Source organism: Platichthys flesus, chromosome 15 (genome assembly GCF_949316205.1).
Source record: "Platichthys flesus chromosome 15, fPlaFle2.1, whole genome shotgun sequence".
In the NCBI taxonomy this organism is placed as follows: Eukaryota; Metazoa; Chordata; class Actinopteri; order Pleuronectiformes; family Pleuronectidae; genus Platichthys; species Platichthys flesus.
The window spans coordinates 14,245,125-14,265,153 of NC_084959.1; the positions used below are offsets into that span (position 1 = coordinate 14,245,125).

A 20,029-nucleotide genomic window follows, 5' to 3' on the forward strand; every position below is an offset into this window, starting at 1 on the left:
GCGTATATGGGTTAGTGAACTGCTGGAGTCCACAACACACTTATGGAGTCTCAGGTGTAAACAGTGTTGCAACCGAATCCAATACAATTGTAGACATTAGTGACCTATCTTCAGAAGCAATGAAGACAACAGAAAAAAACATAACCTGCCTCCCTACTGCTCGTGTAATGTCATTTCTGGGTGAACTACCCCTTTAACACAGCCATGCTTGCTGTACTTAAGCAATGCACTGATCTGTACTAAATGTCAGCATCAGCTTGTTAACATGCTCACATGACAACACATTACACATAAATCTACATTTATACATATAGAACATTATCTAACTTCAAACCTCTTCAGCAAACCTCATCTGCACCCTGGTGGTTGGCTGCAGGACAGGTCATAAACCCTGCCCTCCATGTTGGCAGACGGGACATGGACCAAACCAAAAAGTCAAGTACCCGTCAAATAACTTTTGCTCAAGACGGTTTATATAAGTTAAGGTTATTTTTGTCACACTGACAAATGTTCAAATTCTCATTTTTCCAGTAAGTCTGTCTTTAGTTGGTCATTTGATGATATAAAATAGATGTGAAATATCATGATCCACTGACTTGTTGAGCATCGGTTCCACTGCAAAGACTCTGGCTCCAAATTATGTCAAAACCACAATCCACCCTTATTCAGTATATCTTGCCTTCATTTTTGGACAATGAGAGGACTTGGAGACGTGTCGTCCATCTCAATATAACGTCAATGCTCTAAACTCAGAAATGTTTGACTAACCTATTACCTTTCCAAGTTCTGTGAACATAATTTCTACTCTCGACATGTCATCGCAAAAAGTACAATGTTGTTCTCCTGTGCTCCCTTGCAGATCCGCAGCTGAAAGGCATTGTTACCCGGCTATACAGCCAACACGGATACTACCTGCAGATGCAGCCTGACGGCACCATGGACAGCACGAGGGATGAAAGCAGCTCATTTTGTGAGTGTTTCTGTCTGTAGGCTCCATGTCTTTGCTTGTGGTCGTTTTCTGACATTTTTAATTAAATTATTCACAGTCTAGTCTCTATAGCAGCAGTTAGAGGAACTAAGCTGGGGAACACTCAGTTTTCTGCTTGAGTTTGGAGCAGCTGATACTCTCACTGGGAGCACAAAATCCAGCTTTGGCAAAGTGCTGCCCTGTATTCAGTGAGCTAAACAGACGCACTGTACTATATCCCTGCAGCTGAAATTTGGGTTTTGTCAGCTTATCTGTCAAATTTGCTCCAATTTGTAATGTTATTTTTGTCTTTTAATGGGAAGGAACATCACGTTAAACCTGCTAATTTAACATGTCCTTGCTCACCCTCAGAAGTGCTTGGTTCTCATCCCTAACATCCATCTAAACTGTAACTGAATCTACAACTTTGAGTTTAAAGGGCTTCTGAGCAGCTGAGATGAATGTTCACCATGACCTTTAGCTGTCTCAATTTGGTTTTCAGACCAGAAAATAATGTTCTTTTCCGGGTATCATTCTTTGTGATTCTTATTTGACCTTCCACACTCAGACGTAAGCCCTTTTTCAAACTGTATTTAAAGAATTTACATTTTTTATCCATTCTACAACCTACATTATCCTTCACCTGCCCACTTTTACCTGTCTTTGCTCTAGGCTCTATTTGGTGTGGCAGAGCATCTCCATTATTACCCAGGTTTAGAGGCAGTGTAAAGCACAGTGAAGGTGACATGGTGTTGTGTTTACACAAACATAAACTCTGAGAGGCCACAGCATTTGGCTTTAAGAGAGCTATAGCATGCGGCAGGGAGGCTTCAGCCGTTCAGCCCGCTACAGCTTCAGTATTGCAGTTTGATTTCACAATCTTCTCTTGACTCTCTATTTTTTCTCTCCGTCCCGCTCTCTCTCTCTCTTTGCTGTACTCTATCTCTCTCCTTCCTTCTTTATTCCCCAATTTAGCACAGTTCAACTTGATTCCAGTGGGACTGCGGATCGTGGCTATCCAGGGAGCAAAGACAGGGCTGTACCTCGCCATGAATAGTGAAGGATACCTCTACACCTCGGTATGTGTGTGTGTATACAAGAAGCTAATTGCCATTTCATCAACCACCGTGACACCACATCAATAAACATAAAAATATGGTTGCTCTCATAACTAAGCATGCAGGTTGTGACAAAAGCCTTCTGTTTACGTACCGTAAGAGAAGCTGTTAACTGTCCACATCACTAACAATGAAATTTACAGACAAAATACGAAGAGGAGAAATTTCTCATTTTCATTTCAAGGGTATAGTAGTACTCCTCATATTTATATAGGTCATATTGAGTACAGTGTATGGACTAAGTGTCATACTAATATAACTGCGAGTATTTAACCTGTTTAAAATAACCTAAAGTTTTTATTATGTGTATATACAGTAAGTGGTGTATATATATCTGAAACTTACAATCTCGAAGGGAAATTTAAGATAGTTAGAGTTATAATGCACACTGATGTAGTATTTGTTAATATTAATACATTTATAAATAGATCCACATTTATGGGTTAAACATGGCTCAAAATGCCACCTAGGGTTTCAAATTGTCTTGGACCTTTCAGGGCCAATGCTTACCAAGAGCATTGGGATTTTTCTACATAATGACATTTATATATATATATATATATTTAGAAATGATAAAACCCTGTTATCAAAGGTGGGCGGCTCTGCCACCACTAGCGGGTGGGAATCTGCAAAGTCGTGCTCATTTTCAATCAGACATTTTTTTAGTTTCCAGGGAGAGGCACATCAGCCAAAACTTATGGAAAAGGTTATTATCAAAGCAAAGAGGTGCATGCATTTTGGTTTTGTAAGCAGGTTTACATAAATGGGAGAGAAAAGTGATACACAGAGAGATGAGGTGTAAAAGATAGACAACGTTATAGACTACCTGCATGACTTTTCCAGTTAGTATAGGAGAGACAAGCAGGGAGGAAGAGGGACAGCAGGGGTTTTAAACATTAATATGTCTGGGGCTGTTCTGAGGTCTCTGCCTGCAGGAAGTGTTGACTGTTTATGATCAGGACAGATGATCGGAAATGGTTGTCCTGCAAAAATATGTGTTGCTTAAATGTCCTGAAGATGTTTTTTTTTTTTTTATCGTGTTCTGAATGTGTTGGGAACCTTAATTAATAATATCAATTAATTTGTTGAAGACAAGTTTAACAGTGACAGTTATCCACATTATGGGGTTGTTTATCTTGTGTTTGATGGTTTAGGTTTGTATATTTAAAGTTTTTACAGCCCTGTAAACTTATTTTACTTTCATTAACCTTTGATGCATATGCTAAATATTAAGCTGCGAGGTGCCTTTAGAGGCAAAACAAGACTAGATGATAGAAAGCATGTTGATAACAAGACTCTGTCTGGTCAGGTTTTAGCTCTGCAGTTATTCATTAGTTAATGCATTAGATTATGTGTCTCTGATGTTGCAGGCAAATAGAGAGGCCATCAGTTGCAGATACAAACTGTTCCGATTGATTTATTAGATCAACATATCTTAGTCTCAGGTGACTTTTCGGTCTATTAAATAATACTACAAAGGTAGAAAACATAGATGAAGCAGTAGCAGGAGGCTGAGAAGAGAGATGGAGAACCTCTTTGAAGTGTAATACCCGTGGCACAGTGTTAGTATCACAACTTGTTTTTTATCATATATTTAATTCTCTAAAGCACTTCATTAGCCCCTATGCATAATTTCAATTATGCCAAATAAAGTGTCAGAGGGGTATTAGTAAGTAGCCATAAGGGCTTCATTCAGTTAAGTTGCAAATTAGATGAAATCTACAACATAAAAACTGGGGGGATAGGCTGCTTGATTAGCAGCAGGAATTATCTTCAATAACCATTAGCTCCTGGACACATGGTAGTTCTAGTGTGCAGTCTAATAAGCACCTTGGACAGTGCTTTTTAACATTTATTTAGCTAGCTTATGTTGCCGGTATTATAATTACTAGTTCAGTGCCTGTTCTAAACCTGCTCAGGAGCTACTTCAGAATTATTCCTCGTCGTTAGTGAGTCCTCCTCAAACAATACACTTTTGATTGTGTGTTTGTTGTTTGCAGAGCTTTAAATAAACAGTCTAAGGTACAGAGGGAGGTTAGAAAATGTTGTGTTCATCCTACCTGGTTTATCTGCAATGAAGAATCTATAGTCAATGTTTTTCATAAAATTAAACTGAATTTACTTTATAACTGTTCACAAGTATCTTTGATATAAGTTTGACTGATTTACATAACTGGTGTTTTTCATACATTGTACATCAGCTATTTCAGAGGTTTGTTAAGGAATTAACAGTCTTCATATTAAAGTTCACAGCTTTTCAAAATAAAAGCTGTGCAATTCAGCCCAATACAAAAAAAACAACAAATGATGTCCTTTTACTGTTAGTGATTTGCCATGATGGGGTACCAACGCCACCCATGAATGTCTGTATAAGTCTGCTTCGTTGAATTAAAAAACAAATCAAATAGTAAAAATCATCTGGCACCGATTTAGACCTGCGGTTTGGTTGAGGGTCCTAGAAGAAGATTCAACACGGTCCACAAACTTTCCTTTTTTAATCAAGATCCAAACTTCAACGTTGATCAGTTCAATAAGCAGCCTGAACAGAGTTAGTGTCAAAGTCTCAAACCATGTAGTCCAATCACATCACATTTACATGTTATCAGATACATGACATGATGAATAGTATGGGGTTATTACAGGGACATTTTACTATTCTTATCTTACTGTTATCTTTCCAGTTCTGTAAAAGATAACAGCACAAGAGTTATAAAGTTAGACATGTGTTCTATAAATAACATCATATCCCTATACCTGAAATGCCAGAGTACCTGTAAGTTGGATGAAGTGTATTTGAAGGTTTTCCCAGTTTTGCATAAATTAAAATAAAATATCAAAGAGGATGTCACTATTGCACAGTTTACTGCACACATATGTAAAAATGAATGTCAGTGTTGTGAGATAAATCTGATTTAAATAAGTCTCCTCTGTGGATATTTGGGCGTATGGAAAGTTGTATGCAAAATCGGCAATATGGCATATGGTTTTATGCATATGCGATATAAAGGAGCGAGCGTTGTCTGTACATGTGTGAGTTAAATCTTGATTTATGGCATATACACCATCTGCTATTATCTTCTGAGCCCTTGATTAGCATGCATTAGACTCCGGTGCCTCGCCTCTGTGAACACCAGGAAAAGGGATTTCCTCTGCAGCAGTCAATAGCTGCAGTGATCCCATGCTGACCTCTTTCACAGAGTTTCCTCTCCATGACACACACACACACACACACATTTACAGGAAGGATTTGTTATAGGTCCTGTATAACAGCTGCCTTCTTGTACAATATTATGGATGTTTGGTTTCATGGCCTTGTGTTATTCTCTATAGTGTGTGTGATGTTCTAATTTGCTGGAGTACCGGGGAGTGCAAATGGCACAATATGGTCCTTTATCCATATGTCTGCGCTGTGAGGGCATGTTCATATTCGCAGTTACATTTAAAAGCAAGCCAAGCAAGTGCATGTCAACGACTAGGAATATTTGCACTTATGATAAATAAGCACATCACTGTCACTCTCAGAGAAACCGAGAAGACTGACAGAGACTCATTGCTTCCCTCGAGCCATTTTATCATCTTCTGGCATATACTGCCTCTGCTTCTGCTTACTGACGGTTATTATATTGCTTTCTCATGAAAGCCAGTTTTCTGTGTTTTTATATGAGATTAAATGAGTGAAAGAGCAGGATGGATGAATAGAAGGTCATTGAGACACAGATTTGTTATTGCAATTATTATTAATTTATTTGAATGAAGAACAGTCAGGTTTCTTATAATTCTGCGGCTGGACTGGTTTTCACAAATGTTGGCTTGAATCAAACATCCGTAACTTGACCACATAACGTGACTCTGCTCATTTCATTGTTAACATCTGTTGTCACTTACTTCCTTTGTGGTTGTTTCTGTTATTGCTATTTTTATTTTTCCATTAGTGCACTTGTGTAAGACGTCTCAGTCACTGTAATATTCACTTCAATGTTAGTTCAATGAGATGAGCTGTTTTTGTTTGTTGAGTCTTTCATGGTAACTGCTTGTTTATGTGTTGTGGACCCTTCTGAAAACAGCCAAAGTAATACGGACGCTAATGGGGATCCTAATAAAGAGAGAAAGAAAGCTGACAGTTTTCTCTTGAATCCCACTCTCCTGCCACACACACACACACACACACACACACACACACACACACACACACACACACACACACACACACACACACACACACACACACACACACACACACACACACACACACACACACACACACACACACACACACACACACACACACACACACACACACACACACACACACACACACACACACACACACACACACACACACACACACACACACACACACACACACAGACACAGATGGGGTTGTTGGGCCCGGCTCTGCAACAAGCAGAGGAAGTTCACTGCTCCCTCGTCTCAAACATAAATCTCACAAGCCTCACCTACCTGTAGGTAACAACAGGAAATGGCTGATCCTGATACAAAAATAGAGCTAGGCTCGTTCCTGCCCCCATTTTATAATCTATGTGCTCTGGAAAACTCCTCACAGACACAGTGTGTGTGTGTGTGTGTGTGTGTGTGTGTGTGTGTGTGTGTGTGTGTGAGTGAGTGAGTGAGTGAGTGAGTGAGTGAGTGAGTGAGTGAGTGAGTGAGTGAGTGAGTGAGTGAGTGAGTGAGTGAGTGAGTGAGTGAGTAATCGAGTGAGTGAGTGAGTGAGTGAGAGTGTGTGTGGATGGAGACTGACTTGACTATTGACAAGTTTCAAATTGTTGTGCCGGTTTAAGTTTAGACATGAGCTTTTCATATTTCAATCATTTTATATCCTAAATGACTGTGACCATGATTAACGTTCAAAGCTGATCAAATCTAGTCCTTTCTTTATCTAAAGTATTTTTTCTTTGCTCCCCTAAGAGCTGCTCTCCATTACCACAGCTTCTGAACAGAGCAAGCACTACGCTGCATACCCAAGTGAAAATTAGAGTGTGTGACGTGAGAAAAAAATAATTTGGGTGCACCAGTGATTGACTGTGCTCAGACAAACAGATTGTAAAGATACAAGTACACTAATGGATATTTCTTATTAGCATAGAGCAGTGTAGAAAACATTCTGGTAGCAGGTTCTTATTTCTCACTCGGTAATGTCCGTCACTATCACTGGTTAAAATGATAAACGTTGCCGCCAGCAGATCTGATCACCTGTCACAAATGAATGTTCAAAGATTATTTGTGAGAGCAGACTGCAAGTGGAGTGCTTCTGTAGTGCCAAGCTGCAATGGTTGGATGATTCATTGATTTGTCGATCAACAGCAAAATAAAGACATCTTAAACAGAACATAGTTCCAATTCATCATTTGAGCGGCTGTACTACTATTCAGTGTCTTATGAGAAATTTAATTCAACATAATTGGATTTGAGTGTTTTTGACAAACACCAAAATTGTTTATTACAGATCTGTAATTCTAAATAATAAATTAAACAATAAAAGTTTACTAGTGCAGAGCCTGTTCTAAACCGGCTTGTTTAGAATACAAAGTTCAAAATGAATTAACTGGGGAATCCGTTGTTGCTGCCTTTGTGAACGAGCTCTTGTTGATCACAAGGTCAGTGACGTTGTGATCAACTTATGAACTTAAAAGCAAACCCTGAGCTCCAGGAGACAGGGGGCAAAGGCTCCAACATTCACAGTGACATCTAAAAACCTTTTGCAATTGGACATTTCTGGGGGCGGTGTGGTCTAGGGGGTAGAGTGGTCGTTCTCCATCAATAAGGTTGCTGGTTCAATCCCCACTCTTCCCCATCTGCATGCCGAAGTGTCCTTGGCAAGATACTGAACCCCTAAATGGCCCCTCATAAATATTGCGTGTACTAATTGTAAGTTGCTTTGGACAAAAGCGTCAGCCAAATGACATGTAATAAAAGTAATAACATAGGTTCACTATTTTTGTCACAGAGAATATAGGAACATCTACGGATGGAATAGTGATCTGCGAAGCCCGGTGACCCTTGTGTGTGAACGCGTGCGAGAACAGAGGGTATGAAAGGGATTGTCATCGTGGACCGAGGACTGCATTGAGATGCAACACCAGTGGCCAGATAACATCCCTTTTATCAACGGACAGCAGGAAACCTGGACATTAGGAAGAGTGGCTGAGAGACTGGACAGAGCAAGAAAAAAAAAGAGATGAGGTGCAGAATTTTGGAAGAATATAAGGAGACTTTGTGCTTGGCAGCAAATAAGCAGCACTTAGTGAAGGCAAAACCTATTCATTCTCACAGACTCGTCATCTACCTCATACAAGCTCTTTCCTTTCAAAAAAATTGGGGATGTTTTAGAGTGTAGCTCTTGTGATGTGCACAGATATAATGGTGGTGCTGATGATGACACATAATCAATCACTATTATTCGGTGTCCCAGAAAATTCAAAGCAGAGGCCACGTGCAGCCGGTCACCTCTGCCACTGAGGGTCGAAAAGAGGGGACGTCAGCTACCACTCCTCTGTCAGCTGCTTTATATTGACAGGAGCCTTCAAGCTGTCAATCAACTCGGCAGGGGCAAGAGTCCCAGCACATTATCATCCACTCATGCTCTTGTCATGTGAGTATCATGCTTCCCTGGGCTATCATAAAGCATCAGAGACATGCCATACACATGTGGTGTTAGACAGTATTAACTGCCAATCTCATCCCCCGCAAAGCCCTCTTAATAAGCACGTCTGTGCCCTATCGACTTACGTAACGTGGCGTGTCATTGTGCATCTACATCTGGCTCGTCAACATCAGCAACATGGTCTCCCTGCACTGGAAACACTCATGCACACAGATTATGTGCATGTGCATCAGAGGATTGCTGTGCATGGGCTTTATATTTTAACGGCTCGCTGCAGCAATAATGCAGTACAGTGGGAATATGGTGGGATTACTGCAGCTGGGCAGATTTCACATCTTCCCATAGATTACTCAAGGAGCTGATGGGACAGTCAATAGTTGACACTGTGACCCCTGGTGTCCAAACAGGGGACTGCAAATAACTGTGTCTCAGAAATTCTACAATGAATTTCAGAAAGAGAACTACATTTTCAGGGGCATTATTTCTGATTTCATGCTTGTGTACGCATGATGAACTGAAAGTAAACAAGATATTAAATGTTATTCATGGATTCTCTATCCTTTTAGTCACAACTATCATTCCTGTTCTTACATCCTAAATATATGCAAGGAGAGACATTAGTCAGATTTGGAGAAACTGTGCCCTGTGAGTGCTAGAATGTGTTATCAGTACTTCACCGTCCTTATTTGGTATGGAGTGCAATCCCAGTATATGGTGGCATGGAGGAGCTTCCTGAAGCAGGTAGAAGAGAGGTTATCAGGAACGAGGGTAGGGGAGGGAGGCGCTGTGTGTGTGGGCGGGGGGGGGGAGTTGGGATGGCGCTCTGCATCATAAAAAGGTTCTTCCCATCTTGAGGATTCTCAGCACGGACGCTACTTATTACCTTTCTCGTATGCTTTCATTTAAATTCACTTTGAGCTTGAGACAAATGGAAGGGGAAGCTGCCCAGGTCTTTCAAAAAGTCATGGAGAAGGAGGTTTTTATCTCATTTTAAGTCTGAGCACCCTGTCGTTTAGGTGGAGATGTGAAATCACTCTTAAAAATGTGCGACACTCAAACACATCTCCAGCAATTATTCTACTTCAAAGGTAAATGTGATGGTTGGGGTGATGTCCACAGTGAGAGGACGCTGGGATGTCCCTGTGGTTCTGCAGGAAGTCTGGAGGTTACCTCAAGGTCAGGTCCAGAGACGTGGATTGTTAAAGCAGTGTTTCCTATTAATCATCTAGTCTATGACCGTCTGCCATATTCTAATTTCTTCCGCTGCCCATGCAGACAGTCAGACCACATCGTTTCTGAGGTTGTGGCATGCAATGCAGTCTATCAGTTCTATCAGTTGTTGCCATAGATTAAATAAATTCTTTGGGAAAAACTTGTTAAATAATCATAGTTCTGTCAAGTTATGGGTGGGTACATTGACCATTGAATTTCGTTACTACAAAAACTCTTTATTATAAGGACATTTATTTCATTATCTCGCCTCAGTTACATTTTTCTCTGCAGACCTTAAGAGACTGCTTGGATGAAATACAGAAGTTATGGGTTCTATCATTGGGCTAATTCCAGGGGACTGATTATGAAGGGTAATTATAGGAGGACTTGGGAGAGGGGTTATTGCTGGTGTAATTTCAGAGGTTGAGCTGACGGGTATTTTACTGGATTGATGGTTACTCTTCCCAGAGGGACGCAAGTGTCAGATCATGGGCTGCCGGCAACTAAAGCCCTGGTGGTGGCCATGCAGGGTTTTGGCCCTGGGGGAGATGCAAAGAAGCATCACTCTCCCTCTCTCCTCCCCACTAATCTCCTTATTACCCAGCAACCTCTCTGTCCTCTCCGAGTGATCTCCCGCTCTCCTTTCCTGTCTCTCCTACCTTTCTCCTTCTGTCTCCCACACTTCCCACCCCTCTTGCTCTCTGCCCTGATTAATAATGAATGAAGCGGATCATCTATCGATCCATCCTCTTTGTGTTAGCACAGCAGAAGATATCAAACCAGTCAGAGGATCTCAAAATAGCTCTGTGATGTGGTGGCGATGAAAGAAAAAGTTTGTTGCATTAAGTAGGGGCTGGTTGTTTGTTTGTTTTTAGAGATCTAAGAGCGCAGTTACACAGGCAACTGTGGTGGATCGGGGGGGGGGGGAGATGGGAGGGAGTAATTGTCGTTTCAGCTAAAGATGAAGCCTCTCTGCGAAGGAGAAAGGTGATGATCTGCGATAAGTGTGAAACTAGAGGTCTCCCACACCTTCTCAATCTACCTTTGGCACTTTATTAAAGCTCGTCTATGCCAAGTTTTGATCCTTTGGCCCTGTTCTGTCATCCCGAGTCTCGGAGAAATCCTCCATTCAGCCATTTCTGCCCTGCTGCGCCCACTTAATCAATCCGGCAGATTGGATTTGCTCTCTGACAGGGGAAGGACCCTGCCGAGACCCTGATGGAGACTAAGAGAGATGTATATCTGTCGGTATTGGTTAATATCACCCGATAACATTATGCAGGGTTCAGTAGTCCTTATGTTGAGGACAGAGAGGGAGGGGTCGTGCTGTGAGAACGTGATCAATTAAAACTACTAGCTGAATTGTTGGATTTGATCCAGGTTTGGATAATAAGATTTTCTAATGTCTATTTTGATTTAGGCAGTTGTGGACGATTGACAGCAGTGAGAGTAGTTAAACTGGTCATTCTCTTTCTTTCAGTGCATGGTTTTTGCCCTTTTTTACTCTTGACGCCTTTAAATAAAGTGATATGTAGTTAAAACCCCTAATCATTTTCCATCAACAGACATTTTTCCGATGAACCTTTTTACACACTGATTAAGATCTTGTTTATTAACCAATACACTCGATACTACAGTCCTATTCTCAAGCTGAAACAGCTGATAGTTCAATAAATTGATCCATAAGAAATCTGTTGATTGAATATTTATTTATTTATTAATTCATTGCAACTTGTGAACCTTCTCCAATGTAAGGCTAATGTTGTTGTCCTATTCCTCTATATTATAAAGCATTGTCGGTCTTATGGTTCTCAATGTGAGTCTGGCAAAAAGAGCAATTTGACTTATCGTGTGGCCTTTGGGAAATCACGCTGGGCTTTTTCCATATTTCAGACATAAAGAACAAATAATTCTCAAATTTATTTCCATGAATGTTCAAGAAAGTAAAAAGAAATTATCCAGGACCCGTCCCCTGAAAATGTTGATTAAATAAAGTTATTTCCTGACATACACTGCATCTTTCTACCAAGTTATGTGGAACTAGTTTGAGTGAAATCTTGCTTACAATCAAACAGACATGGCCTCTTTGGGGAGGTAGTGACGAGCAGAATAACTCATAATCAGCCGTACTTTTAATGTAGCTTTAGTCTGTGCACTATTTAACATATTCTTTTTTTTTTCTCCTCCATCTCTTCTAAACTTTCAGATTGTCAAATCATGTGAATTAAAAAAATAATAATTCAGGGTCAGGAGACCAATTTCAGATATTTATATTGGAATATTATTATTTTTCATCTCATCGATCATTAGGATGGGATATTTCAGTTAGTGCCACAAAACAGCATGTTTATGAAGCAACTGGCATTATGATGGGTCAATTTTTTTTAAGCATGACCATGATTGTTCAATAACCCTATTTAACCACAATGATTGAGTTCCCTGATTTAGAATATGAAGTCCATGATGTTTTCCTAAGCAAAACAATAAGATATGAAAATCTTAAAGAAAATACTGATAAATGTAGTCTTACACATATATGGCGACGCCTGCGAGCTAGTTCTGGCAGGCAACTCGAGCTGCGCTGCGCCAATCATGCTACATACCTTAATCTCCACAACCATCTATAATACACACCCACCTTATCAGGTGGTCTATTTAACCAGAGAGACATTTCCCATCAATCCCTCTTGCTTGTACTGCTGCTGCAGTATTGCTACCTGTTGCTTCAGCGTCTCAGCAATTGACCAAGTGACCGTTGTTCCACCGTGGGTCGTTGTCTCTCTCAATGCGAGTGATTCCTCCACCGAAGAAGTTTGCTTTATTTTCCGAAATTTCGGCATTCACTATGTGTGAATCGGACGTCAAGCGTCTGCGCCACGACTCCTGCGGGCCTCTCGGCGCGCACCACATCCTGGAGGAGCTGCGCACCCAAAGCGTTTAATTCATCGGATCTGAGCCACGAGTAAGTTTCAACTACTTCTTGACTAAAGGCAGCTCCGCAAGGCCGAACAAACGCTGCCGGCAGCGTCGCTGACGGCTTCTTCCCGGGACATCTCTGCTCGACAAACTTCTCCCTCACCTCGGGATGTTGTCCCTTGGAGGCAGAGGAAGCGCGCCTGGATCCGCTGGGGATTTCATCCGGTATCCTCTGCTGAATGAAGTCTGCACTGAACATTATGAATGAAACAATTCAGTCTTGAATCACACGCCATCTTCCCTGCACGTGATGTAAACAAAACTTGGGTGCCTGCTCGTGTTATAGTACCTACTGGCACGTCACTCCAGCAGGATTATTGGAGTTGTAGTCCAATCTCCAGCCATGGGTTTGAAGCTCCTGTCTCCGGACAACAGTACCTTTCCCAAAGGAATCAACTGGTAGCAGATCTCCTCAAAGCCTCGCCATCCCTGCCAGAGCTGAGGCCTAACACCTGGATGCTGTTCACCGCACTCCCTAAGATGTGACACCGCTATGACTGCAACGCTCCATCATCAAGGCTACTCATGCTAAGTTGGACACCACAAGAAGGAATATTGACTCTCAAACATTTTAATATGTAATCTCTGCTGCATAATTCCTTTGTTGCATGTCAGATCTCGGGATCCATCAGGTCTCCGCGTCCGGGGTAGTCACAGGCATGTTTCGGCGCACCTTCATCTCCTCAAATGGTGACGACACAATGCGAACGATGCCAAGGGATCCATTGCACCCTTGCCGTGGCATACATCCATTTCTGTCCATCCTGGGAGGGGGATCCCTCACATGTGGCTCCATCTGAGGTTTCTACATTTTCCCCTGTTTATGTTTTTTTTTTGGTAGTTTTTCCTTACTCTTGTCGAGGGTTAAGGACAGGATGTCGCACTCATTAAGCATGATGAAAAAAATCATGTTTTTGAATATTGGCTATACAAACAAAACATGTGAGTGAATAATTTGTATGTGCTTTGCAGACTGATCATATTATTGCATTTCAGGTGGTTTGCTGGGCTTAAAGTGTGAAATTCCGGTGCATATGTTGCCATGTGCCAAGTTCACTATATTCCTGTATAGGGAACCTCGCTAGGTAGTGTATTCCCCCGCAGATAATGTGCCTACAGCGAATGACCACACCGCGGCGGTGAATGGCGCACATAACAGTTTCACTAGGTAGCATAATCTCCTGCAGGCAATGCGCCTATGGAGAATGGCCACACCGCGGCGGTGAATGGCTCACATAACAGGATCACTAGGTAGCATATTCTCCTGCAGGCAATGCGCCTATGGAGAATGGCCACACCGTGGCGGTGAATGGCGCACATAACAGTTTCACTGGGTAGCATATTCTCCTGCAGGCAATGCGCCTATGGAGAATGGCCACACCGCGGCGGTGAATGTCGCACATAACAGTTTCACTAGGTAGCATATTCTCCTGCAGGCTAATGCCCCTATGGAGCATTGCCACACCGCGGCGGTGAATGGCGCACATATAGCAGATACCGGTCCGTACGTCAGGCTCCGAATATGTGCAGTTTTGGGGGGTTACAAGTATCTGATCATCACTCCCATCATTCCTGTGTAATCATATGGGGGAGTGATTAAGTTGGAGCCTAGACGCCAAACACTAAATCTGTTGTAATAAATATATTACATGATCGAACGTGAGTTGTCTGACTGAAATGCATGTTGCACACAAAAGATTTTTCCTATATTGTACATCTTTAGGGCTTTCTTGTTTTCTTTATTATAGGCAGGTCTATTTTCTGAACTTGCCACTGAAGCAGTAAACAGTTTGATGTCAGAATTAGTCATTTGTATATACAGTATGTAATGTACTGTATGTGTGTGGGTTTTATTTATTAGTATGTTAGTGTATAGGTGTCATTATTTCAGTGCTTTCATCTTCCCTTCTCTTTTCATTGGGGGATGTGTTATGTTTAGTAGAGATGTTAATTCTGTTGTTCATCATATTGTATGCTCTGTCTTGTTGTTCCCCGAGGACCAGGAAGGTTAATGCTTTTAAAGACACACAAGTCTAGATATAATTATATCATTCGTTTCCCTCAGTAAAAAGTCACCTCATTAATGTATTTCACTGCCTGTTTCCATGTACTTGTTCTTCTTGTGTGGATTGACGGGCATCGGAGTTCATGTTCGAAGAATCATATAAAGGTTTTCCTGTGATATTTGAACATTATTCTTTGTTTGTTTGTAATACGAATGCATCTCTCCCCCTCTGCTTTCCAGGAGCACTTCACTCCAGAGTGTAAGTTCAAGGAGAGCGTGTTTGAGAACTACTATGTTACATACTCCTCCATGCTGTACCGCCAGACCCAGTCTGGCCGCTCCTGGTATATCGGTATCAATCGTGACGGCCAGGTCATGAAAGGCAACCGGGTAAAGAAGAACAAAGGAGCTGCACACTTCCTGCCTAAAGTTATAGAGGGTTAGTGTCCTTTATGCCACTTGAGCACAATTTTAAATCTGTTTCTCAGTTATTAAAGGAGACAGATTATACAAATTTTCAGGTTCATCATTTTAATGTTACTTTAAAAAATGGACATGTTTTAATGTTCAGAAAATGCATCACTTTCCTCATACTGTTCATTTCTGCAGCTCCTCTTTTCAGCCTTTGTCTCAACAGCTACATTTAAGTGCCTCTCTCCCTCCCAATAAAGCACAGTCTGCTTTGATTGGCTAATGGCCCACTCTGTGTTAACTAGTCAACCCCTTCCTGCACATGTGGAAAATGTTGGCCTCTGCTCTCGCTTTACCTGGCATTGTTATGCAGCGGGCAAAAGTAGCCACTAGGTGTACATTATGCAAATGTAGGTCAACATGATGCAACGTGACATCATGATGTGGAAGAAGTATCGGCTGCAATACTGATTGAGCAGAGTTTTCTGAGGGGTAGAGGATCTCACTTTACTGCAGACTTTGGCCTTTTAAACTTTGCAGATCTCTAACACAAAAAAAAACATAACACACTGAAACAGCATAAAACATCTCCTTTAATCAACTCCTTGATTATTAACCAACAGCGTCTGTCTTTGTCTCACAGTTGCCATGTATAAGGAGCCGTCTCTACACGAGCTTGCCGCAGAACCGGTGAGCCCTCCTCGAAAGACGGTCAAGACGTCTGATTCGCCTTCTCTAAAGAATGGACGGAAAGAAGCCCCCAAGGCTGACGCCTCATAGCACAGGAGACTGAGGGTGGGACAGAGAGCAGTGACACTTGGAACACCGTCACTAAAATATGCTGAGGGTGGCTGAGGGAATGGCCACCACGTTCCTGAAGTGCACAACATGATGCTGAGGGACAAAGGGTCAGCCGTCCATCAGCAGCCGAGAAGGCCTGACAGAGGAGTCCCCCCCTCACCTGTCCCCACAGAAAGAAAAGTCCAGCGCCCCAGCCAGAACTACTAGCACCTCCCCTTTCCACTGTTCTCTGCCCCCTATGACTTCTTAATGCACAGTCTGTTTCATTTCTCTGTCATACTCCAACTTCTTTGTCCCACTGACAATTCCATCTTTTCTCACACACACGCTACCCACCCGTCGGCTCTATTGTACTGTAAATTCACAGCTCGCACACTTCCAGGGCCGACTCTGCGCCATAATCCTCACCCATGGGCCCCCTCTTGAGCCCTAAAGTTGGTGACAGTGTGGCGCCGCAAGCTTTTCCACCCACCATCTGCCGACCAGCTAAGCTAATCACCAAGGTCAACTAAAGCTCAGTGAGATTAAAAAACCCAGAGGGGGAAAGATCTCTGCAGGAAGCCTGGGTCCGGTCAGGTCAGCGGAGCAAGATGAGTGGATGAGAGATTGTGAACAGAAAATTAAGATTATGACATTCAAACTAATAGGGTTCATCTTTGTTTTTGTTTTGTTTTGGGGTTTGGGTTTGGGTTTGAACCTTTCAAACTATTTTGGATTAATGTCAGCCAGATGGAAATGGATATGCTAACTGTGAAAGACGATTAACACGATAAGAACAAAAACAACAAGATAACGGAACAGTGGTGATAAGGTTGGAAATTATGCTGTGAATATTTCATGAAGCTAACAAGAGAGGTGCTGCCTGCAAAATTATGAAATACAATAAAATAACTATTCTTCCAGGAAAGATGAGCCATAAAATAGATTTTAAATGTCTAGGTCTTAATCCAGACTCATAGTAATAGGATCAAAAGGCCTGTGCAATATTTGTACCAACAAGGCAACAGATTATTCTGCTAGGAAAGAAATAATAGTCAGTGTGTGAATGAGTGAGAGCCACTTATCAAGGCACCATCTCATCAAAGGCAACAAATGAGCAAGTGGGTCATGTTTTAAAACCCAGGGTGCTTCTGAACTCAGTCACCTGAAGAAGGAGCTGTAGTGTATACTTCACTCAGCATCTGCTGTCAGCATAAAGCCAGGTTTGAAGCCAAACATCAAAGCCAGAGGAGCCTCTGCGCTGGTGCACTTGTTATTCCGAGGATGTCTGGCAGCTTATCCACGCACTAGCTTTATCAATTCACCTTGGAAGAATCTCCCTCAAAAATGCAGTTGTCTGAGCAAATGTCTCTTTGTGATTGTGTTTTCACCCCACGTGTGGATGTCTTCTGTGGTGTGGACGCCCCTGGAAGATTCTTTGTGTGAATGAGCCCACGCATATAGAGGTTAGATAGAGGTGTAACCTCTGCCTTTTTGCTTCACAGACTGTATTTAAACATGGGCTGCTGGGTTATCACTACCTGCCACAATCCTGAAACCAAAAAATTATGTACCCAAGCACATTTGGAGCCAGAGACTGCACAGTCAGGGGAAAGATCCGCAAAATCCCATCGATAAACGTACTTGACCAGTGTTTCCCACAGAATAAATTCAATATATGACGGTAACAGGGGTCAGGCACAGATGATAAAAGACTAGAGATTGAAAGAGAAGTCCTCACGTCAGAAAACGAACTGCATTGCATGCCACAGTTGAAGCTATGAGGTCTGACTGTGTGCACGGACAGCAAAACCGTTATGAACCATTGCGTGAGCACACTGTAGCTTGAGGTAGCACACGAGCAAAGGATAGATCTCTTGTGTTATTATGAGGGTTAGTGTAAGTGTAAAACGTTTTGGGTCAATATGAAACTATGGGGAGGCAAATTAGAGAGTGGCGGGCAAACACTATAAAATGTTGACCAATGGGGAGTGATTCTAAGATGTCAATAATTACATTTTCAGATCAAACTAAATTGACTGAAACCATCTTTAAGAACAATTTATTTAATGTGTAATTTGACTGTCCCATCCACTAATATGGAGGATGTGGGGTTTATGACCTTTACGTCAGCCAGCCACCAGGGGTCGATCGAGACACTTTTGAGTCATGTAGTCCATTTTTCTGTATATGGTTAACATCAGGACCGAACACTTTATCTTATGGGGATGAACCAACAGGAAATAATTCCTTAAGTTAACATATTTGTTTAGATGCAATTACCTTGTGTTTTTATTTACACCGGGTTTTTTAAGCAGGGACGACTGTTAGACAAAATAAGCCATGGCCTGATGGAAGCTGAGGCTACTAAATGGGAGCTGTCAGGTTATTTCAGTGCTGTCGGCTGCCGGGTGCTGTCGGCTCTGCTAAGCCACTGAAGGGAAAAAAAATGTCACCACAATGTTCCGTCAAAGTGAATGCGCATGGATACCACCAACAACAGCAGAAGCAGTCCCTCGCTATGTCAGGAAAAGCAGTGTTGATGCCGGAGCAATGCTCATTATGAGAGCTCAAGCTCAGCTTCAATGCAGCAGTGAGGTTATCTCATTTTAAGGGTGAAATAATGTGCAGATGGGTCACAGGAGGTGAAGCGGTGGCTTCGTGAATGTGCTGTACCGAGGGGGCGAAAAGGAAGTCTGAAATTGTGCGTTGAATCGTAAAGAGGTCAGCACACGGAGGCAGTTATTTTGTGAGAGTGAGGGATTAGCAGGTGTATTCTTGAGGAATGTTGATAAGGAATTTCTGCAGTGAAGTAAGCAAGATTCTTGGCAGGGTTTTATGTGCAGCATGAAGATATGATAATGAACGTGAGACAAAAGGGGCATGTAAGGCACTGTGCGCTATTTATGAAAGGGGGTCTATGGAGGAAATTAGTTGGAGGGCTTTAGCATTTTCTTCCACTGCGCCTTTTAATTTCTGGGCTTTTCCAGGGGGAAAATCGTTCTCTTCAATTTTAGATATTTTGTCCTTGTAGCTGATTTTGCATTGTAGAATTACAAATCTATTTTTGATGAGCCAACTCCCCCTCTCCCCGATGGATTTGGTACATCCTGGTACGGTTTCTAACTGTGCGTTACTAACTACTGTATGATATCAAAGCGTGAGCGCAGCATGTAGAGTACAACGTTATGGGCTTATTTTAGCAGCAAGTACTCCCACAGTCTTCAGTGTTTGTGTATTCTGTCTGAAGCTCCTGCGTGCCACTCTGGAGTTGATCATAAGTTCACTCCATAAGCACTTGGAGGTGCAAAGCAGTGACAAAGTGACAGCAAGGGAATTTTGCAAGCCAAAATAAGACATCATGGCATTTTTTCCTTTGGGCTATGACTAATTCTTACTTTCACTTTTGTTTTTCATCTCTAGAATATTTATATAATTAACTGTACCCCTGAACTAAATGAAACCACATTTAAATTCACTAGATCCATATGTTTATTTAGATCTGGACATTAAGAAAATATAAGTCCCCTAAACATGCCTGGTTGTTTTCCCTCAAGATTCATAAAATCCTTCTCTGCATAGTCAAAGAAAATATTGAAAAATGCCCCATCTCACAATGTTAAAGAAAGAAATGAATGGATACTTTCCTGACCTATTCCACCTCGTTTAATAGAAATTCGTGTCTTGGTTTTGTGTACATATAAGATAGATCAAAATTCCTCCATAGACCTTTTAAATCCTCCAAAAAAGAGACAGTCTTTTCTGTACTGATGCTAAAGAATGCCACAGTAGGTTGTCGGACAGTGATACTGCAAGTAGAACCGAGATTACAGTAACGTCAAGTAGTCTGATGAGTTGAAGTAGTCTGACATTGAATGTGAAAAATTAAAGTAGAGGTAGAATGTAAACAGGAGGTGGTAAACAGAGTTTGTACAATG

The 20,029-nt window shown here is 41.7% G+C and overlaps 1 protein-coding gene across 1 annotated transcript; it reads left to right on the forward strand.

Moving 5' to 3' along the window:
• Positions 1-855: 855 nt before the first annotated feature.
• Positions 856-16,091, forward strand: fgf11b (fibroblast growth factor 11b). The gene is made up of 4 exons (XM_062406320.1): positions 856-970; positions 1,943-2,046; positions 15,141-15,339; positions 15,955-16,091. Exons 1-4 carry the CDS (start codon positions 919-921, stop codon positions 16,089-16,091), a joined length of 492 nt encoding a protein of 163 aa, XP_062262304.1. The 5' UTR covers positions 856-918.
• The last annotated feature ends 3,938 nt before the right edge of the window (positions 16,092-20,029 follow it).

What these genes read in the sequence shown, in the direction of transcription:
- fgf11b (XM_062406320.1), top strand. Translation starts at nt 919, where the DNA reads ATGCAGCCTGACGGCACCATGGACAGCACGAGGGATGAAAGCAGCTCA. An exon ending in AAGGATACCTCTACACCTCG is followed by an intron (nt 2,047 to 15,140) that starts GTATGTGTGTGT and finishes TCTGCTTTCCAG; the next exon opens with GAGCACTTCACTCCAGAGTG. An exon ending in CCTGCCTAAAGTTATAGAGG is followed by an intron (nt 15,340 to 15,954) that starts GTTAGTGTCCTT and finishes TTTGTCTCACAG; the next exon opens with TTGCCATGTATAAGGAGCCG.